This window comes from Hypanus sabinus, chromosome 16 (genome assembly GCF_030144855.1).
Source record: "Hypanus sabinus isolate sHypSab1 chromosome 16, sHypSab1.hap1, whole genome shotgun sequence".
Classification (NCBI taxonomy): domain Eukaryota; kingdom Metazoa; phylum Chordata; class Chondrichthyes; order Myliobatiformes; family Dasyatidae; genus Hypanus; species Hypanus sabinus.
The window spans coordinates 42,172,261-42,190,902 of record NC_082721.1 but is presented as its reverse complement, the minus strand read 5'-3'; the positions used below and the strand labels follow the sequence as shown (position 1 = coordinate 42,190,902).

General features: G+C 37.9%; 1 protein-coding gene across 2 annotated transcripts in view; it reads left to right on the top strand.

Moving 5' to 3' along the window:
- The window catches only part of kdm4b (lysine (K)-specific demethylase 4B), a 558,544-nt gene that overhangs the window by 405,782 nt on the left and 134,120 nt on the right, over nt 1-18,642 (top strand). For both annotated transcript variants that reach the window (XM_059991637.1, XM_059991638.1), the window contains one exon: nt 8,968-9,184. In XM_059991637.1, the coding sequence (XP_059847620.1) occupies nt 8,968-9,184 (217 nt within the window). The remainder of the gene's footprint in view (nt 1-8,967; nt 9,185-18,642) is intronic.

Below are 18,642 nucleotides of genomic sequence, written 5' to 3'. Positions count from 1 at the left end.
GCTTGTAAATTATTGCTTTGGTATTGATGCATTAGTTAATCCTAGTCACAGCACTCTGCAGCATTTGTCATCAATACCTTAATAAATCCTTGTCATGGTACGAGAGAGAACATAGTTTAAGAAATAGGAGTGAGCTGTTCATGACTAACCTGTACCTCATTGTTTTTTACACTAACTCAATATCCCTCAATTGCCAAGACTGAGTATGCCTTGAATATACTCAGCAGCACAAAGAACTCAATTTTCTTACTTTTATTACTAGAATGTATGATTTCAAATGTTTTCTCTTTTTATTCCACTTAATCATTTTCTTTCTCAATTCACATTGCCTGATTATATCACCCTGAAGCTACCTCTTTGCAACCCACACTAGCACCATGTTTTATAAGCAAACTTCATTATGTTAAAATCGATTATTTCATCTGATTCATTGATATGGTATTGTGCAGCTGGGACTTTAGCACTGATCCTTGTACACCACACCTTGGACTGGAATTAACCCATATATTTCTACTCTCTGTTTTCTATTGGTTGACCAATTCTCAGACTGCACCAGTATACAACCCCCAATCCTGTATGCCTTAATTTTGTTTAATAACTTAAAGGTGCTTGTGAGGTACCTTATTCAAGGCCCACTACCATTCCAAATATATTAGGTCCACTGGGTCACACTTCTCTACTCTGCTAGTTACAATCTAATAATTTCTTAAGATTTATCAAAGATAACTTCCCCTTTAAAAATCCATTTTAACTGCCTATTCTGTTATTTTTAAAATACTCCCACTTCTTTAATAAATTCCTGAATTTTGCCATCTAATATCAGGCTAACTGCTTTGTTGTTTTCTGTTCCTCCTTTTTCCAGTACTGGATTTGCACCTGCTGTATTCTGATTTGTGTGAATGTATTATGATTTGTGTGACTATATTATCATTTGTGCATTTTTTTCCAAAGCCACCTTTTTTGAAAACATATCCTGGGACTTATTGGCTTTCAGTCCTATTAATTTTACATCTTCAATAAATGCTTACATCCTACTTAATCTGCAGATCCTCAAATGTAAACAAAAATTTTTGTAAGAAATGCTCCATTCAATCATTGGGTGAACTGGATTAGAGGTATTACTAAAACCATTTCTGTATAATATCAGAATGAACACAAACAGTTGAAATTATGAAAAAAAGTGCAGGGAAGCACTTAGTACTAATAGTTTCAGTGAAATTAGTTTAATCTTTAAAAGCTTCTCTTTGTTGCCCATTTTTCAAATAAGAATATTTTTACAGAATGTGGTGGCAAATTAGCTCTGCATTACTTTTACTTAATTTGAATAAATATATCTGTGTTAATGCTGTCTTGAAGCTAATGAACATTAATTTAAAGCCTTTTCTGTTTTTAGGCCCATGTTTTGAAAATGCTTATTGTGGTATCAGTGAGTGGCAGGGGAAGACTTATTGGTAAATTTATAGGTCAGGAGATAATTTTAGCTCTAAACTATTCACCCATTTTCAACTTGGTTCCATTGTTCTTGTATACAGCAATGACTAGGTTTGTGATCTTATCGTGGCTGACATCACACATTCCATTCTGTAAAGCTTAGCTCATTTACAATTGCAGCTGTTGTGACTGGTGCCTCAAAGCTCCATTAATCTTGGTTTGATTCTGACCTCCAGTGCTGCTTATGTGGATTTTGATCATTTCCCTTTACTTTGTGGGTTTTTTTTCTGGGAGCCTGGCTTCTAGCCACATCCAAAGTCATCCTGATTAGTCACCAGGTACAATTAACCCCAGTTATGTATATTGAGCACAAGAATTGAGATGTTACGTTGCAACTGTGCAAGATGTCGGTGAGGCCACAGTTGGAATATTGTATGCAGTTGTGGTTGCCCAAGATTAGGAAGCAGATTATTAAATTAGAAATGGTACAGAACATAATCATAAGGATGGTATCAGGACTGGAGGGCTTGAGTTACACAGAGTCTGGATTAGCATTTTTTTTCACCCTGGAGTGTAGGAGGCTGAGCGGGTGATCTCGTGTAGGTATATAAATTCATGAGGGATATAAATAGGGTGAATGGGCAGTCTTGTTCCTTGATTAGGAAAAGTTAAAGTGAGATGGGAAAGATTTAAGGGGAAACTGAGGCGCAGCATTTGACACAAAGGGTGGATGGTATGTGGATTATGCTGCCAGAGAAAGTGATAAAGAGAGGTATAATTATGATGTTTAAAAGGCATTTAGACAAATACATGGAAAGGAACGGTTTAGGAATATGGACTAATCTCTGACTAATGGGATTATCTCAGATAAACAACTGGATCAGCATGGATGAGTTGGGCCAAAGGGCCTGTTTCCCGTCTACAAAACTCAATGACTGAATAGGCAGGTAGTAGAGATTCAATAGAGAGTAAATTGGTGTCTAAGAGCAAATAGCTTACAGGAAAATAGGTGAATGGGAAAGACTTGGTGGGCTGAATGGTCTCTCCTGTCAGAGGGAAATAGGAATAACTAAGCTTTCTAAATTATCCATTGAATTTAGTTCAGTTCACCCTTTCACAATCTGCATCAGGTCAGTGTCTCCCAGCATCTTAGATCTGCCATTCTGTTTCATGTTAATTCCTCCCTTTCTGTAACATTTAATGCTAAAGGTCTGTGTGTTCACTCAATTACTCTTGCCCTAACTATCAAGTTAGATCCAGTGTGGCTTCAAAAACAGATGCTCTACTTTGACTCAGCTCTTGCACAATCCTTGTTGCAAGGTAGAGGTTTGAGTACCTTCATTTCAATATCTTAAAAGTGCTTTGAGTCATTTGAGGTCAATAAATTATTATAAAAGATATCCTTGAGAGAACCAGCCATTGACTGTTGTAGACTATACCAGATGCTTGGTGCTATTGCTGACTAGGACAGTTGAAGCATATCCCTGAAGATTGCTTGTTGGAAGTTGTGTTCATGGCCAGCTGAAGGACTGCCCATAGTGCAAAGTAAGACCAATGCTCTAAGACAATGAGAAAACAAAGCAAGGTCTGAAGAGACTTTGCACACCCTTTTGAGAGCTGAGAGTATCCTTTCCACAACCACATAGTCTCTAGGAACCAAACTGAGGTTGATGCATTAATCACAGGAATCCATAAGTGAGCCTGACTGTGGCTTGTACTGTAGATAATGGAGGAAGTAGATGATTCTTGCGATGATTCTTGCAGCTGCTATGGGAAGATGTGGCATAAACATATTGGCCCCTTCTCCCAGGACAGTACTGAACACAGTTGTCTGACTTTGTTTAGCTCTTCTCACTTGTCAAGAACTTAGACCACCATTTTCTTGTTTGTGTTGCAAGATGGCACTGGTAAATGACAGTCATGTTCTGCCAGCTACATATAACAGCTCTAAATATACTGTTTTGAATTACATTTACTGCAAGTGCAATGTATAATTTCCCTTTAACTAATGTACCTTTAAATCAACTTAATGAACTACAGATTTATCGATCTTCTGAAGGACTTAACTCTCAAGCAAGCAGGTACGGTACCTTTAAGCGGATGAAGGTTCATCGCTATGGCCAGAAGCAAAGTAGGAGGGTGAGACTCCAAGCCAAGTTGAAACACAAAAGAATGAGATCACCTCTACCCAGCATGTTGATGGCAAATATGCAGTTGCTCGAGAAAAAAAAATGAGGAACTTATGGCAAGATTGGTGTATCAAATGAAAATGTGAAAAAGGTGATTGCTGGAAGTAGAGAAGCTGCTACGGGATTGCTTTGAGTTGGTGGATGGGCCATGTAGAAGATTCATCATACCGAAGCATGAGGTGAAAGATCTTACTGAGCACACCAGCCAGCCAATTGATCAGTATAGATCTTTAGTACCCAGCCAGGTATCCTATCTGGGCCAGATGCTTTCTGTGAGTTTAGCCTCCTGAAGGATGCTAGCACGACAGCTTCAGAGACACAAATCAGAGCATCATCAGGGGCTGTGGGAGTTTGTGGTTATTCTTCGATGTTTTGACAGTTAACATGAGCATAGAAAGCATTGAGCTCATCTGGAAGTGAAGCCCTGTTGTCACCTATATCCTTGACTTCACTTTGTATAGCATTCAAGCCCTGCTACAACGGTTGAATATCTTTCATGGATGGCTTTCTGGAGATTGTACCTAGAGCTCTTCTAACTTTCTTGGTGTTAGACTTGAATGCCTCTGATCTAGCCCTCAGAAGACTGCAGAAGACTGCTTCTGTTTGGGGAAGACTGAATGATTTTGCGGGGACACACATCTACGATTGTCTTTTTAAAGTCTGTGACAACTATGGTGATCCACAGATATGGTGGATTAGGCTGTATCTACCACTTTCTGTAGTCTTTTCTATTCCTGGACATTAGGCTTCCATACCAGATCATGATGCAGTCAGTTAGGATGCTTTCCACTGTGCATCTATATAAGGTTACTAAAGTTTTTGGTGACGTGCCAAATCTGTGCAAACTTCTCAGAAAGCAGAGGTACTGTTGTGCTTTCTTTGTGATGACACATCTGTCCTGGTCCCAGGGCACACCCTCTGATATATTAACACCAAGAAATTTTAAGCAACTGACCTTTTCCATCTCTGTTTTCCTAATGAGGACTTACTCATGTTGTTTCTCTATTGTATTTTGAGAATTCTGATTTCTCAAACAAACTCTTGCTCGTGAGCACAGGGTGGAAGACAGTATGTTGTGGAGAAGATGTATCTTAAGGGGTGGTGCATTTCAAAAGGAAAAATTTGTTCATATGTGGGTAAAATATAATAAGTTTGCCTTTTCAACATCAATTTATTTATTTGCTTGAATTTTTGGCTGCTATTCTTTGATAAATAAATTCAGGTAGAAATATTGAAACACTAGTTCTTTCTAAAATTGATGGAAAACAAAATAATATGCCAATGTTACATCTGGAGCAAACTTTTGATTAAAGTGAGATTGATTTTGAATTGAATTCTGTTCTATATTAAACCAGAAGACACAGAGAGTTTGATATCTTCAAATAATTGAAAATGAACCTTAAATGTTTTTGTATAATGTTGGCGTGATAAAACCTTACTGGAAATGCGAGAAGCAGTTTTGAAAGAATACTTGAGAACAGTTTGCACAAAAGACATTTACTGCATTGAAAATACCAATTATTCTGTTTTAATCTAACCAGTGAATGGAACCAGGGCATAATTGGTCAATAAATGGTCTGTAGTTTAAACCATCATAGTTTAAAACCTAACAAACTGCATTGCCAGCATCTCCATGCTGATCTGTAAAAATATTTCTACGTGGTACCAAATGGGTGAGTTCTGAGTGAGCACTAAAGCCACACTTCAGTGGTGATTTCCTCACTTGATGTTGTTCTCCTCAAGCCTTAGGCAGTAATGCATCAAAATACTACATTGATATACTACATACAAAATACTAGAGCAGCTGAGCAGGGCAGGGGTACCTGTGAATTCACAGGGCAAACTCTACACGTGTGGTATTAGAGGTCAGATTCAAAACTGGGTTAATAGATCTTGGACCCATGATTGTCATGTTGCTCCTTTCTGTAAAAGCTCCAGTTTCAAAGTATTTATTATTTTAACGAGACAACAATGCTAGTATAGCACTTATTCTGGAACTAAAATTCAGTATGGTCTGCTTACCTTTTTGAGAGTTATGGTTATATAACATGCAAGCAGGCCTTCAGCCCGCCAAGTCAACACTGACCATCAAGTACCAATTTAGAACCATAGAACATTACAGCACAGAAGCAGGCCTTCTGGCCCCTCTTGGCTGTGCCAAACTATTTTTCTGCCTATTCCCACTGACCTGCACCTGGGCCATATCCCTCCAAACCCCTCTCATCCATATACTTGTCCAAGTTTTTCTTAAATGTTAAAAGTGAGCCCGCATTTACCACTTCATCTGGCAGCTCATTCCACACTTCCGCCACTCTCTGTGTGAAGAATTCCCCCCCCCCCATGTTCCCTTTAAACTTTTCTCTCTTCACTCTTAACCCATGTCCTCTTATTTTTTCTCCCCTAGCCTCAGTGGAAAAAGCCTGCTTGCATTCACTCTATCTATACCCATCATAATTTCGTATATCTCTATCAAGTCTCCCATCATTCTTCTACGCTTCAAGGAATAAAGTCCTAACCTATTCAACCTTTCTCTGTAACTCAGTTTCTCAAGTCCCTGCAACATCCTTGTAAACCTTCTCTGCATTCTTTCAACCTTATTAATATCCTTCCTGTCATTCGGTGACCAAAACTGAACACAATACTCCAAATTCGGCCTCACCAATGCCTTATACAACCTCACCATAACATTCCAACTCTTATACTCATTTTACAAATTTACACTAATTTCATTTTATTCTTCCCTCTTCTGCTCCCACCCCCATTCCCATCAACATTCCAGATTCTTCAATCTCTTGATCACTTGCACACCAGGAGCAGTGGCCTACCAACACCCAAACTAGAGCAGCTGAGCAGGGCAGGGGTGCCTGTGAATTCACAGGGCAAACTCTACACGTATGGTATTAGAGGTCAGATTTAAAACTGGGTTACTAGATCTTGGACCTGTGATTGTCATGTTGCCCCTTTTCTGTAAAAGCTCCAGTTTCAAAGTATTTATTATTTTAACGTGACAACAATGCTAGTATAGATGAATTTATGTTATGGACTGACCATTCTGAGATCTTTCTTCAGAAATGTTACCTGTCATTTATGGTGGCATGAGTACACACTTAGCACTGAGTTGCTAGCCTTTAAACTTCACCTCATACACAAGCTGGTTTGTTACACTTAAGCATTAGTTACACCTATAAAGAGAGCACACACATTTCATGCTGAACAGCATGACATGGTGTATCTCTTATTTGTTTTTACTATATTTTGCTTTGCTCGGCATAACACTTTTATTTTCAAACATGAATTATCCATCATTAGTTCCACTGGAATTGATCCTGCAAGTGCAGGCTATGAGAGTTTCCATTTTCAAAGTGTTTCTAATGCACTTGCTGTCATTTTCAAATTCCTATTCTACTTTATATGTTTGCAGCCTCTTTTTATTTCTGAGTACTTTTTCACTATAGGCACAGACAATCCCATAATTCCAGATTATTTCATTGGCATCCTTTTTGACAAAATACTTTGAATTCCATGGCATGTTATTGAAATACTCATTTTTCTCAGAACAGTGAGAACTGTGCAATTGGTGTTTGGAGTTGTGCAGATGAATGTCAGTTGCAACATTACATACAGTTATGAGATGAATAAATTTATATTTTGGTAATATTGGTAGATGGATAAAGCAAACTCCATATTCCTTCTAGCAATATGCTTACTTTCATACGTCGTGATTAAAATCCACCACAGCAACTGAGTTGGAATTAAAAAGCTAGTGTCAACAAATTGTCCTTTAAAGAAAGACATCTGCCAGCTTTGGTCTGCCTAACTTAATGTGATTCCAAGCTTTCAGATGCATTTGACTCTTAACTGCCTTGTGAAGTATCTGAGCTAGTCATCCAGATCAAGAACATTTAGGGGAAGGGCAACAATTCTGATCCTACCAGCTATGTTTATATTCTATAGCACAATGAAGGTAATATAAAAATGAAAGCTTTAGTCTACATGCAAGGGCAAAGAAGACTTAATTTAACATTTAATCTGGAAAGAGCTTATCTCCAAGAATTCAATACTTTAAAGGCTACTGAGCTTTTTGGTTTATGAGCTGAGGTCCTGGATATTTCAGAGAAATTAGATAGTTGCACAAGTATTGCTGATAATTTTATTGTACCTTTTTAAGAGAGCATAAGTAGTTGGTGCTTAAAAGAGTCTTAAAATGTAAATGGTAAAGAGAATGGACAAAGGGACAAACCCAGAGCAAAAAGTGATGAAATGTGAATGCATAATACATGTTGAGTATCCCTTATCCAAAATGCTTGGGTCCAAAAGTGTTTTGGATTTTGAATTTTTTTTGGGTTTTGTGATATAATGTGATAGTTTGGGATCGCTATCAGAATCAGAATCAGACTTTAATCGCCAAGTATCTGTGCACATACAAGGAATGTACTTCTGGCAGATGTTGTCTCTCTGCTCATAACAATAATAATGATAAATATAAATGAAAATATAGATTATACACACAGGTAGTGCAATCCAAGTAATAGTTAGCCGACAGTTTATGTGCTACTAGTAAGCAGTCTTTGTCTTACACTTGTTCATCACACATATGTAGTTAACAGTAAAAGTTTATTACATGCCATTAATATAATGGAAATATAAAATGTTCAGAATATCTGAATGAGCCATTGAACAACACACCAATAAGCAACGGCAGGCTTTCAATTTCCCACCTACCTTGTTGTGGTTTGATTAAAAGGTTGCAGTACACTATATTTGTATTTTATGTTTTATTACGTTTTATCTAAAGTATAAAAGCAATCAGCAATCAACTTGTGTTCATTGCATATGTGAGATCACTTCTTAGAAGTGTCTGTGGTGCACAGAGACCTCTGCATTGCTTGGGAACCTTCCAGCGTCTTGTGGAATTTACCACTTATGATGCTATGTCGGTGTTTTAAAAAAAAGAGTTTGGATTTTGGAATTTTGGATAAGTGGTACTCAACCTGTGTTTTAAAATTGGTTGTCTGTATGTCGTCCATAGACCTTGTGTTCTTTTTGTTCTCACTTGTGAATAGAATAGGTCAATACTGCTGGTGGATGAATTGTACTGCCTGTATTTTATCTTTGGGTGGCTTTTCACTTCTACCTATTTCTGCCTGACAAGTTAACTGACTCCCCTGTGAGCAACAACAGCATCTGGATAATTTATTCTGTTCTCTTGGCATCAGAGCTCACTTACTGAATGTTTTCCCCATGACCAAATAGATTTTAAATTGCATGTCATTGCTCAAGATTATAGTTGCAAAGTTATATTGTAAATTCTTTTTTTGATACTTAAATTATATCTTTGTTTCTAAAGCCTGAAAGAGAAAATTCTCAGAGCTTTTCCATAGCCGAAGGAAGCTCCAGTTCGATGGTTGCCAAGGTTGGACAAAAGACAAAGCCAATCATCCCCGAAATGTGTTTTACATCAGGTGGAGAAAACACAGAGCCTTTACCTACAAACTCGTACATTGGTGAAGATGGGACCAGCTTGCTCATTTCCTGTGCAAAATGCTGTCTACAGGTTCATGCTAGTAAGTATCTCATTTACCCAGCAAAATACCAGCAAGTATAACTTCCAAGTGTAAAAGTCCTGAAAGCTTTCCATTTTATGTTAATCCATGTAACAATGACAAATGTCTTCCAAATGAAAATTCTGTTTTCATTTTGAATTGAAAAGTATAAACAGAGCAATGAAGCATCATTCAAGCAGACTTCATTTAGAGTTGGTATTTAATTTTATTAGGTCCCATAGCATGTAAGAAGTCGGGATTGTGAAGGCAGTACAGGATAATATTGGGGTAGAGCTTTCGGGATAGAGAAAAGCTGCACAACCTTTTGTGCCAACGATATTTAATTAGGTCAAGGTTGTACTTTTGCTCCATGTACCTTCTGCAGTAGTGCTTCCTAAGAACATTTTGTCCAACTCAGTTTTGAAACTTTCAATTGACTGAATAACTTTTTGGAGGAACAAGAACAGATCTCTACCCTGCTGTAAAGAATTGTTTTTTGACATCATCCTGATCTCCTCAGACTGTGTTGCCTTGTTCTCCTGAACATGATTTCCCTATGCTTACCCTATTAATTATTAATAATTTGATTACTAGTTTTGTGTGCTAGGAATTAAAAAATCTGGGACTACAGTATTTGATTATGAATTTGGTCCCATAATTTGATTTTTTCAGTCCAAGCATCATTCATCATTCTAGTGAATCTGTACTCCACCGTTTCTAATTCATTATGCCAGATTGGATGCTGTTGATGTAGGTTCTAACCATATCCTGATACAGTTGAAGCACAAATTTCACTTGTAATGCAGCTTGCTTCAGATAAGGCTGGTGTTCCATTAGCCTTTCTAACCTTTTGTTTACCCATGCACTTGCCTTTGGTGATTCTGTACAGAAGCCAAGTATCAGTGATCCTCTACAATTTCTAATCTCGCCATTTGGAAATGTTTTGGTCTATATATGCTGGGGTCCGAAACGTATGTTGTTACATTTCACCACAATCTGCAAGTTTTTATTTGTAATTATGATGATCATTTCCTGTCTGATTTTTAATTTACTCATCAATTACTAATTTGTACCTACATTTCCAAAACTGCAAATTGCACAGCACATCACATTCTACAGAATTTCTGCTTTCCCTAGTTTTGTACCTTAATTTCTTGTATTTTTTTATTCTTTGGCACTTTGGTCCTACGTATACTAGGGATTTCAGTATAAGGAGAGAGTGCAGAATTCAAATTTCTTTCCTTTGTGCAGAACCTATTGAGAGGTTTCATAACTGTTCAAAATTATGAAAAGTTATAATTTTTTAAATACTGGTTCCAGTGGTAAGAGATCCAGTCCCACAGATTTAAGATAATTGATGAAGGGGAGTTACTAATCTGTAATTTTGTAACTGAAAAGGTAATAAAGACAGGTTCTGTGGTAACTGTCAAAAGGGAATTAGAGGTACTAAGAGGAAAGATTTACAGGGCTTTGTGTGTAAGTAAATAAGTAATAGAAGAAATCACAAAGATAGTGTGTAAGCCAGACTAAGCTCTCAGTAGTATTCTATGTTACGGGATTAAAACTTACGGGTACAATAATATTGTATCCAAGTGATGTTGGGTAATAATATTGAAGGATCATTTGAGTTACTATCTTAGACTTCTGTGGCTTGTGTAATTTTTGTGGCTTCTTGCTGTACTGTGACACTGACCACTAATCATTCATAGAAAATTTTAGTTTCTGCTCCAATCTAACCTTTTCCATGGGCAAATGATGTTTATCTATTTAATTTGCTAACATCTCCTTTTTCTTGTTTATCCATTAATTCAACTCTTTAAGGGTCTGGTGTATATTGACTGGCTTTTTGAGTGACTCTGGTGATTGTTTCCCATTGGAAATGGTTACCAATTTCTTTCTACATTTTCCAAAACACCAGAGTCTTTACTACGGAATTTTTGGTTTCCAAATATACATGTCATGTTAACAGCTCATTAGTTGTTCTTCATAAATTGAATGTTTCATAGATTTTAAAAAGTTATAGAATGTGGAAGAGATTGATATTCAATATCTATGAAAATAAAATATACCCACATATCAATTTTTAAACAAATTTATTTCCAGATTACTGAAATCTTTTTTTTTTGTATGTTTTCATTATTTGGAATGTCTTTTTTTGGTTTTGTTCATTATTTAGAATGTGGTAAACCTTAGCAATTCATTCCTAATTAAATGAGGTGGTCAACCACCTTCCTGAACTGCTGCAGTTCCTCTGTTTCATGTATTTCCACTTTGCTGTTGAGTAGGGAGTTCAAGCCAGTAAAAATGAAGAACCAGTGACATTTTTAGATAGGGTGGCATGTCACTTGGAGGGGAGTGTGCATTTTGTGCGTTTTGCCTTGCCTTGCCCAGTTTGGTGATGGAAGTCATGAGTAGGGAGGACCTTGTTGGAATAGCTTAGGCAAGTAACCATGATAGATTTCGTAGATGCTACAAACTGCAGCCATCATGTGCTGCTGGTTTAGAGTGGTGGATGGTACTGTTTTGATTTTGATGACTTAGAGTGTTTTGAGTATTGTTGGTATTGAACTCATTTAAACAGGTAGAAAGTATTCCCTCATGCTACTAATGTGCCACAAGTACGACAAAAGGCCTTGAGATTTCAGGAGGTGAGTTGCTCTCTACATGTTAGAAAAATGGGACCAGATGAAAGCCATTCTGTGAGCTGAGCCAGCTAATCTATCGTTACCATCACTAAGATGAGAATAAATTAGTAGAACCCTTTATTTCAATATCATATTTCTGCTCACTCATCATTCCCTTGATGACTTTTGTATGTAAAAATCTATTTCCTCTTTAATATATTTAGTGTCTTTCTTTCCACAGTCCCCTGTGACAGGGTTCCAGAGGTTCACTGTATTCCAGTGAAGAAATTTCTTCTCATTTAATAATAAATGCCCTGCTGCTATCCTGAGACTGTGACATGGGTTCTAGAACCTGCAGATGGGAAACATCCACCCTGCTTCCAGCCTGTTAATTGTGTATCAATGATATCTCCTCTCATTTTTTTTGAAACAAGTGAATACAGGCCAAGGTGACCCCGTTTCTCCTCACAAATAATCCTAGTAATCAGTCTGGTGAACTGTAATTGCACTTATCAATGGAAAGAAGATCAATTCTTTGGATACGGAAACTAAAAACACAACATAATTCTTCAGATATCTTCTCACCAAGGTCCTGTATCATTATTGAAAGACATCCTTGTTCCTGTTGAAGGTGACCGTGAAGGCCACCATAAAATTTGTCTTACTGCTTACTGAACATGAAAGTTTACTTTTAGCTACTTGTAAGGAAACCAGATCTCTTTGTGCACCTACATGTCCTAATCTATCTTCACATTGGAAAAATCAAAGTAAGTTTGTGAAACATGATTTTCTTTTCTCAATCCATGTTGACTTGGTCTTATTCCATTAGTGGTAATGCCATTAGTTATCAAACAGAGGTAGTTAAGTTCACTCTTACTGATGAGCATCTAATGCCACAAAATTACTGACAATGGCCTTGTCAATGACCAAAATAAGATGGTTATGATTGTTTGAGATTGATCTTCCCAAATTCCAGAATGTCACTACAGTGAAATGTCGTTGGCCCACTGTCATCCCAACTGTAGGATATCAAGTCAAGTCAAGTCACTTTTTATTGTCGTTTCGACCATAACTGCTGGTACAGTACACAGTAAAAATGAGACGACGTTTTTCAGGACCATGGTGCTGCATGAAACAGTACAAAAATTACACTGAACTAAGTAAAAACAACACAGGGAAAAAAAAACTACACTAGACTACAGACCTACCCAGGACTGCATAAAGTACATAAAACAGTGCAGGCATTACAATAAAGAATAAACATGACAATAGGTTGGTGTCAGTCCAGGCTCTGGGTATTGAGGAGTCTGATGGCTTTGGGAGAAGAAGTTGTTGCACAGTCTGGTTGTGAGAGCGGAATGCTTCAGTGACTTTTCCCAGATGTCAGGAAGGAGAAGAATTTGTATGAGGGGTGCGTGAGGTCCTTCATAATGTTGTTTGCTTTGTGGATGCAGTGTGTAGTGTAAATGTCTGTAATAGTGGGAAGAGAGACCCTGGTGATCTTTTCAGCTGACCTCACTATCCGCTGCAGGGTCTTGTGATCCGAGATGGTGCAATTTCCAAACCAGGCAGTGATGCAGCTGCTCAGGATGCTCTCAATACAACCCTTGTAGAGTGTGATGAGGATGGGGAGGTGGGAGATGGACCTTTGCAGAAAGCAGAGACGCTGCTGGGCTTTCTTTGCTATGGAGCTGGTGTTGAAGGACCAGGTGAGATTCTCTGCCAGGTGAACACCAAGAAATTTGGTGCTCTTAACGATCTCTACCGAGGAGCTGTTGATAGTCAGCGGGGAGTGGTCGCTCCGTGCCCTCCTGAAGAGGCAGGTTGCTGGCCACTGCACCTTCTCTCTGTATGTTGACTAGTTGACTAGTTGTTCTTGCTGATATTCTGTAGCAATATCATCGAGGACTTTTGCTTAAGATTGCACCATGTTCAATTCCATTTGAAACTCTTCAACAGTTGAAGCAGCCAACAAGCATGCATTCGGACCTGGACAATATTCAGTCAGGCAATGAAGAATGGTAGCTAACATTCATAACACCTTCCATTTGGTGATGATTGAAAATGGATTGCTTGAGGAGTAATTAGTTAGATTAGATTTGACTTACTCATTGGGAATTTTAGCAGTTTCTACTTTACCTGTATCCTCTCACATGTCATTTAACTGTTTATTATCTGTTCTAGAACTAGGAGTAATGAATGACAAATTAACCAGCAAGCATCATATTTCTGATGGAATGTCATAAATTGGAAAGCTAAAGAAGAGCAGGTTGTCCTTGCACAATGGGTATTATGTATGATCAATGATCAGTCCCATAATATTCCAGTGCACCATTATCCTGTGTGACACCTGTCTGTTATTTGCACCTAATAGGTTTGTAGAGCGTATAGAATTGCTAACATGCATATCTTTTAGCTGTATTTCAGTGGCTGCCTGCTTTATGTACTCTGGTGCAATCTCTGTTCTATCACACTTTTTTGTCTACTTACTGCAGCGATTCTAGATGGCCTGCTACAAACAAATCAGATATACAATTTCACTGGGGAATATGCATATTCATTATTGTGGCAGGAAAAATAATATGAATCATTGGGCATCTGCTCATCTCTAGATATATATTTGATTTATTCAGACTTTTCCAGAGGCTGTTATATGTGTAAATAGGGAGAATTACATCAATTGTAGTCGTCATTGGTCTTTCAGTAAATACCAGACATATGAATGTTACTGTTACTTCACAATTATTTGGTATCCTTTAAATGCAAGCTTACGTAAATATGATGCAAATATATCTACTTACTTCACAGCAGTGCAGTCAAGTATGCATGTAAGGTATGTATGTATGGTTGAGAGTATTCTGACAGATTGTGTCACAGCCTAGTAAGGAGACTCCAAAGCTCAAGTTTGCAAGAGGCAACAGAGCGTTGTCAACACAGCCAGCTCCATACAGGTACAATCCTTCACACCTTCAGGAACACCTTAAAGAGCTTCATAAAGTCAGCATCCATCAATAAGGATCCTCATCATCAGCTTGTTGTAAGATTCAGTTAACTTAGGAACACCCTTTCCCTTCCATATCAGGATATTGAATGGGCCATGAGTGCTATCTAGTTATTCCTTTTATTGCACTATTTATTTAATTTGCAATTTTTAGTCATTTTTATCTATTGCATTATACTGCTGCTACAAAACAATTAATTTCACAGCAGATGTTAGTTAAAATGAACATGATTTTAATTCTGAGAAGACCACAAGACACAAAGCAGAATTAGGTAATTGAACCCACCAAATCTGCTCCACAATTTGATCAGGCTGACTTATTTAAGGAATAATAAAACTAAACTAAACCAGTATATGTTTCTATGTAGGAAGTGAATAGCTGACTGTTCGACATTTGGGAAAGCAAGAAAGTTTCTTGGGTCAAGTGGGATAATTCCTCTGAGTTCATTTTCATTGGTTAAGTTAGATTATTTATAGGTCTGAAAATTTCACAAACTTATTGAGTTATAAGGGGAAGAAAGGCAATAAAATACATAACCTGATCCCTCCTGAATTCCTGGGATTCCAAAATGCTTCGCAGTCAATAATGTTTTTAAATTAAAGTTCCTATTGAACTGCAAGCACAAAAGGTTCCAGAAACAGTAAATTAGATAAGTAATATTCTTAATCACTCAGATTATCCCACCAATTAGGACACAACTAACTAAACAAACAGACAAATCTAACGAACCAGCTGAGAAAATGATGTTTCTGACATCATTGCAACACTTCAGTCATCACAGCCCTAACCACTCAGGCATGCGCACTCACTCACTCTGCCACCCCCACACCACCTCCCCACTGGCTGGTCAATTCTCAATTTGTCCTAGGAAACAGTGCTCTCATTCTATGCAGTTGTCTGTTCCACTCAGCATGTTTGCTAGTTCATTCTTATATTAGCTACATCCACAATTCAATCTCTAGATAAATTAGAAAACACCAGAACTGAGATGTTATTGAGTCATAGAAGAGTACAGCTCCGAAACAGGCCCTTCGGCCCATCTAGTCTATACCGAACCATTTAATCTACCTAGTCCCATCAACCTGCACCTGGACCATAGGCTCCGTACCCCTACCATCCAAACTTCTTCTAAATGTTGAAACTGAGCTTGTAGCTTGTTTCACACTCTCACGACCCACCTTTGTGTTCCCCTTAAACTTTGACCCTTAACACATGACCTTTTGTTGTAGTCCCACCCAAGCTCAATGGAAAAAGCCTGCTTGCATTTATCCTATCTATACCCCTCATAATTTTGTATACCTCCATCAAATCTCCTCTCAATCTTTTATGCTCCAGGGAATAAAGTCTTCACCTATTCAGTCTTTCCTTATAACTCGCATCCTCCTTGTACATTTTCTCTGTATCTTTCAACCTTATTTACATCTTTCCAGTAGTAGGCGACTTGAACTGCATACAATACTCCAATTAAGCCTTCACAAATGTCTTGTAGAACTTCAGCATAACATCCCATCTCCTGTAATCAGTACCTTGACTTATGAAGGCCAATATGCCAAAAACTTTATCAATCTGTGCCACCACTTTCAATGAATTATGAATCTGTATTCTTAGATCTGTTTTATTTACCGCACTCCTCAGTGCCCTACTGTTCACTATGTAAGACCTATCTTGGTTGGTCTTACTGAAGTGCAACACCTTGCACTTGTCTGCATTAAGTTCCACCTACCATTTTTGAGGCCATTTTTCCAGCTGGTCCAGATCCTGCTGCCAACTCTGATAGCCTTTCTCGCTGTCCATTACACCCCCATTATTGGAGTCATCTGCAAATTTGCTGATCCATTTTATCCACGTTATCATCCAGATCATTGATACAGATTACAAATAATAGTGGACCCATCACCAATCCCTGCGACACTCCAGCAGTCACAGGCCTCTAGTCAGAGAGACAACCATCTACCACCACTCTCCAGTTTCTCCCACAAAACCAGTGTCTAATCCAGGATTCCCAGGACCCTTTGCTGAATGGTATTGTTAAAATTAAAAAGGTTGGGAACCCAGGTCTAATCCAATTTACTACGTCATTTTGTATGCAGAGCGACTGAGCCCTGACCAACCTCTTGTGCAAGATCGCATCAAATGCCTTGTTTTGCCTTCATTACCTTTCCTGGAAATTTCCTCAAAAAAACCCTTTAAGATTGTTTTGACACAACCTACCATGCACAAAGCCATGATGACTACCCCTAATCAGTCCCTGTCTCTCCAAATGCTTGTATATTCAGTCCCTAAAGTCAATAACTTTTCCATGAGTGACGTAAGGCTCATTGGCCTATAATGTCTTAGAGCCTTTCTGAACAATATTAGCTATCCTTCAATCCTCTGGAACCGCACCTGTTGCTAAGGATCATTTACATATCTCTGCTAGGGCCCCTGCAATTTCTGCACTTTCCTCCCACAGGTCTGGGGATTTAATTTGCCTCAAGACAGCAAACACCTTCTCCTCTGTAAGCTGTATTGTGTCCATGAGCTCACTGCTGCTTTGACTCTGTGTCCATTTCCTAAGTAAATGCAGATGCAAAAAATTCATTTAAGATCTCCCCTATCTCTTGACTCCACACATAGATTACCATTCTGATCTTCCAGAGGGCTAATTTTGTTGCTTGCAATCCTTTTATTCTTAACATATCTGTAGAATACCTTGGGATTCTCCTTCACCTTGTTTGCTAGGGAACCTCAAGCTGCCTTTTAGTCCTCCTGATTTCTTTCTTAAGTGTTCTCTTAAATTTCTTGTTCTCAATAAGTACCTCATTTATTCCTACCTGCTTATACCTATCACACAACTCTTTTTCTTAACCGCCTCCATATCTCTGGAAAACCAAGGTTCCTTAAACCAGTTATCATTACCTATTATTCTGACGGGAACATACACAGTTTGTACTCTCAAAATATAATTTTTAAAGGCTTCTCACTTACCAGTACACCTTTGCCAGGAAACAGATTAAATTGAGTTGGATTGAATTGCACTGAATTTAAATTCTAGACATGGAAGACTGTACCCTTTTTCCATAGATCTTGCCTGGCCTGCTGAGTTCCTCCAGCATTTTGTGTTTGTTAAATGAATTTTATGTTTTGTCTAGCTGAGAAAGTCCAGAAGCAAACTTATCAATATATATTGAATTAAATAGAATAGAAACAGACTGGATGTGAACTCACTCCCACTTTTGAACCTGTCCTCGCAACAGCAGCTCTCTGTAATCCTAAGGTTTACCTGTTTCCCAGAAGGGTCATTAGACAATTGTTAAGATTCATTATTTATTTTCCCTGTCAATGCTACTGAGTTTTATTTAGTAATTGATGAACAATTTGTTCTGTAGTATTCAGATTGAAGGTGCATGTTTGTATGCTGAATTCCTAATGTTGTTAAAAATATTATGCTAGAAGTCATTGTTTTGAGTGGGAGATGGACAATGAAATTAGCACCCTGATTTGATTCTGCCCATGACAAACTGCTTGATGTAAAATAATACCTTCTGTCTGGTTCCCTTGTTAAACATTTATGATGAACTTGTTATACTTGTTTATTTTTTTAATTAAGTTTATCTTAAATTAGAGAAGTCACAATTTTTATACCTAATGAACAGCAAAAAAAGCTATGGAATAGGAGAGGAGGTGTAGTGAACCTTGTGGCAACTATTGTTTAGTCTAATTTAATCAGTCTGCACATCCATTTTCATTAGTTATTGTGAAGAAGCTTTAATACTCAGATAATTAAGGAAAGTTTGCAGTCAGATTTGGAACGGTAAACATCTGATCCTGAATTTACAGTCACAAGATAGCTCTGAAGTGTATCATCCACAGT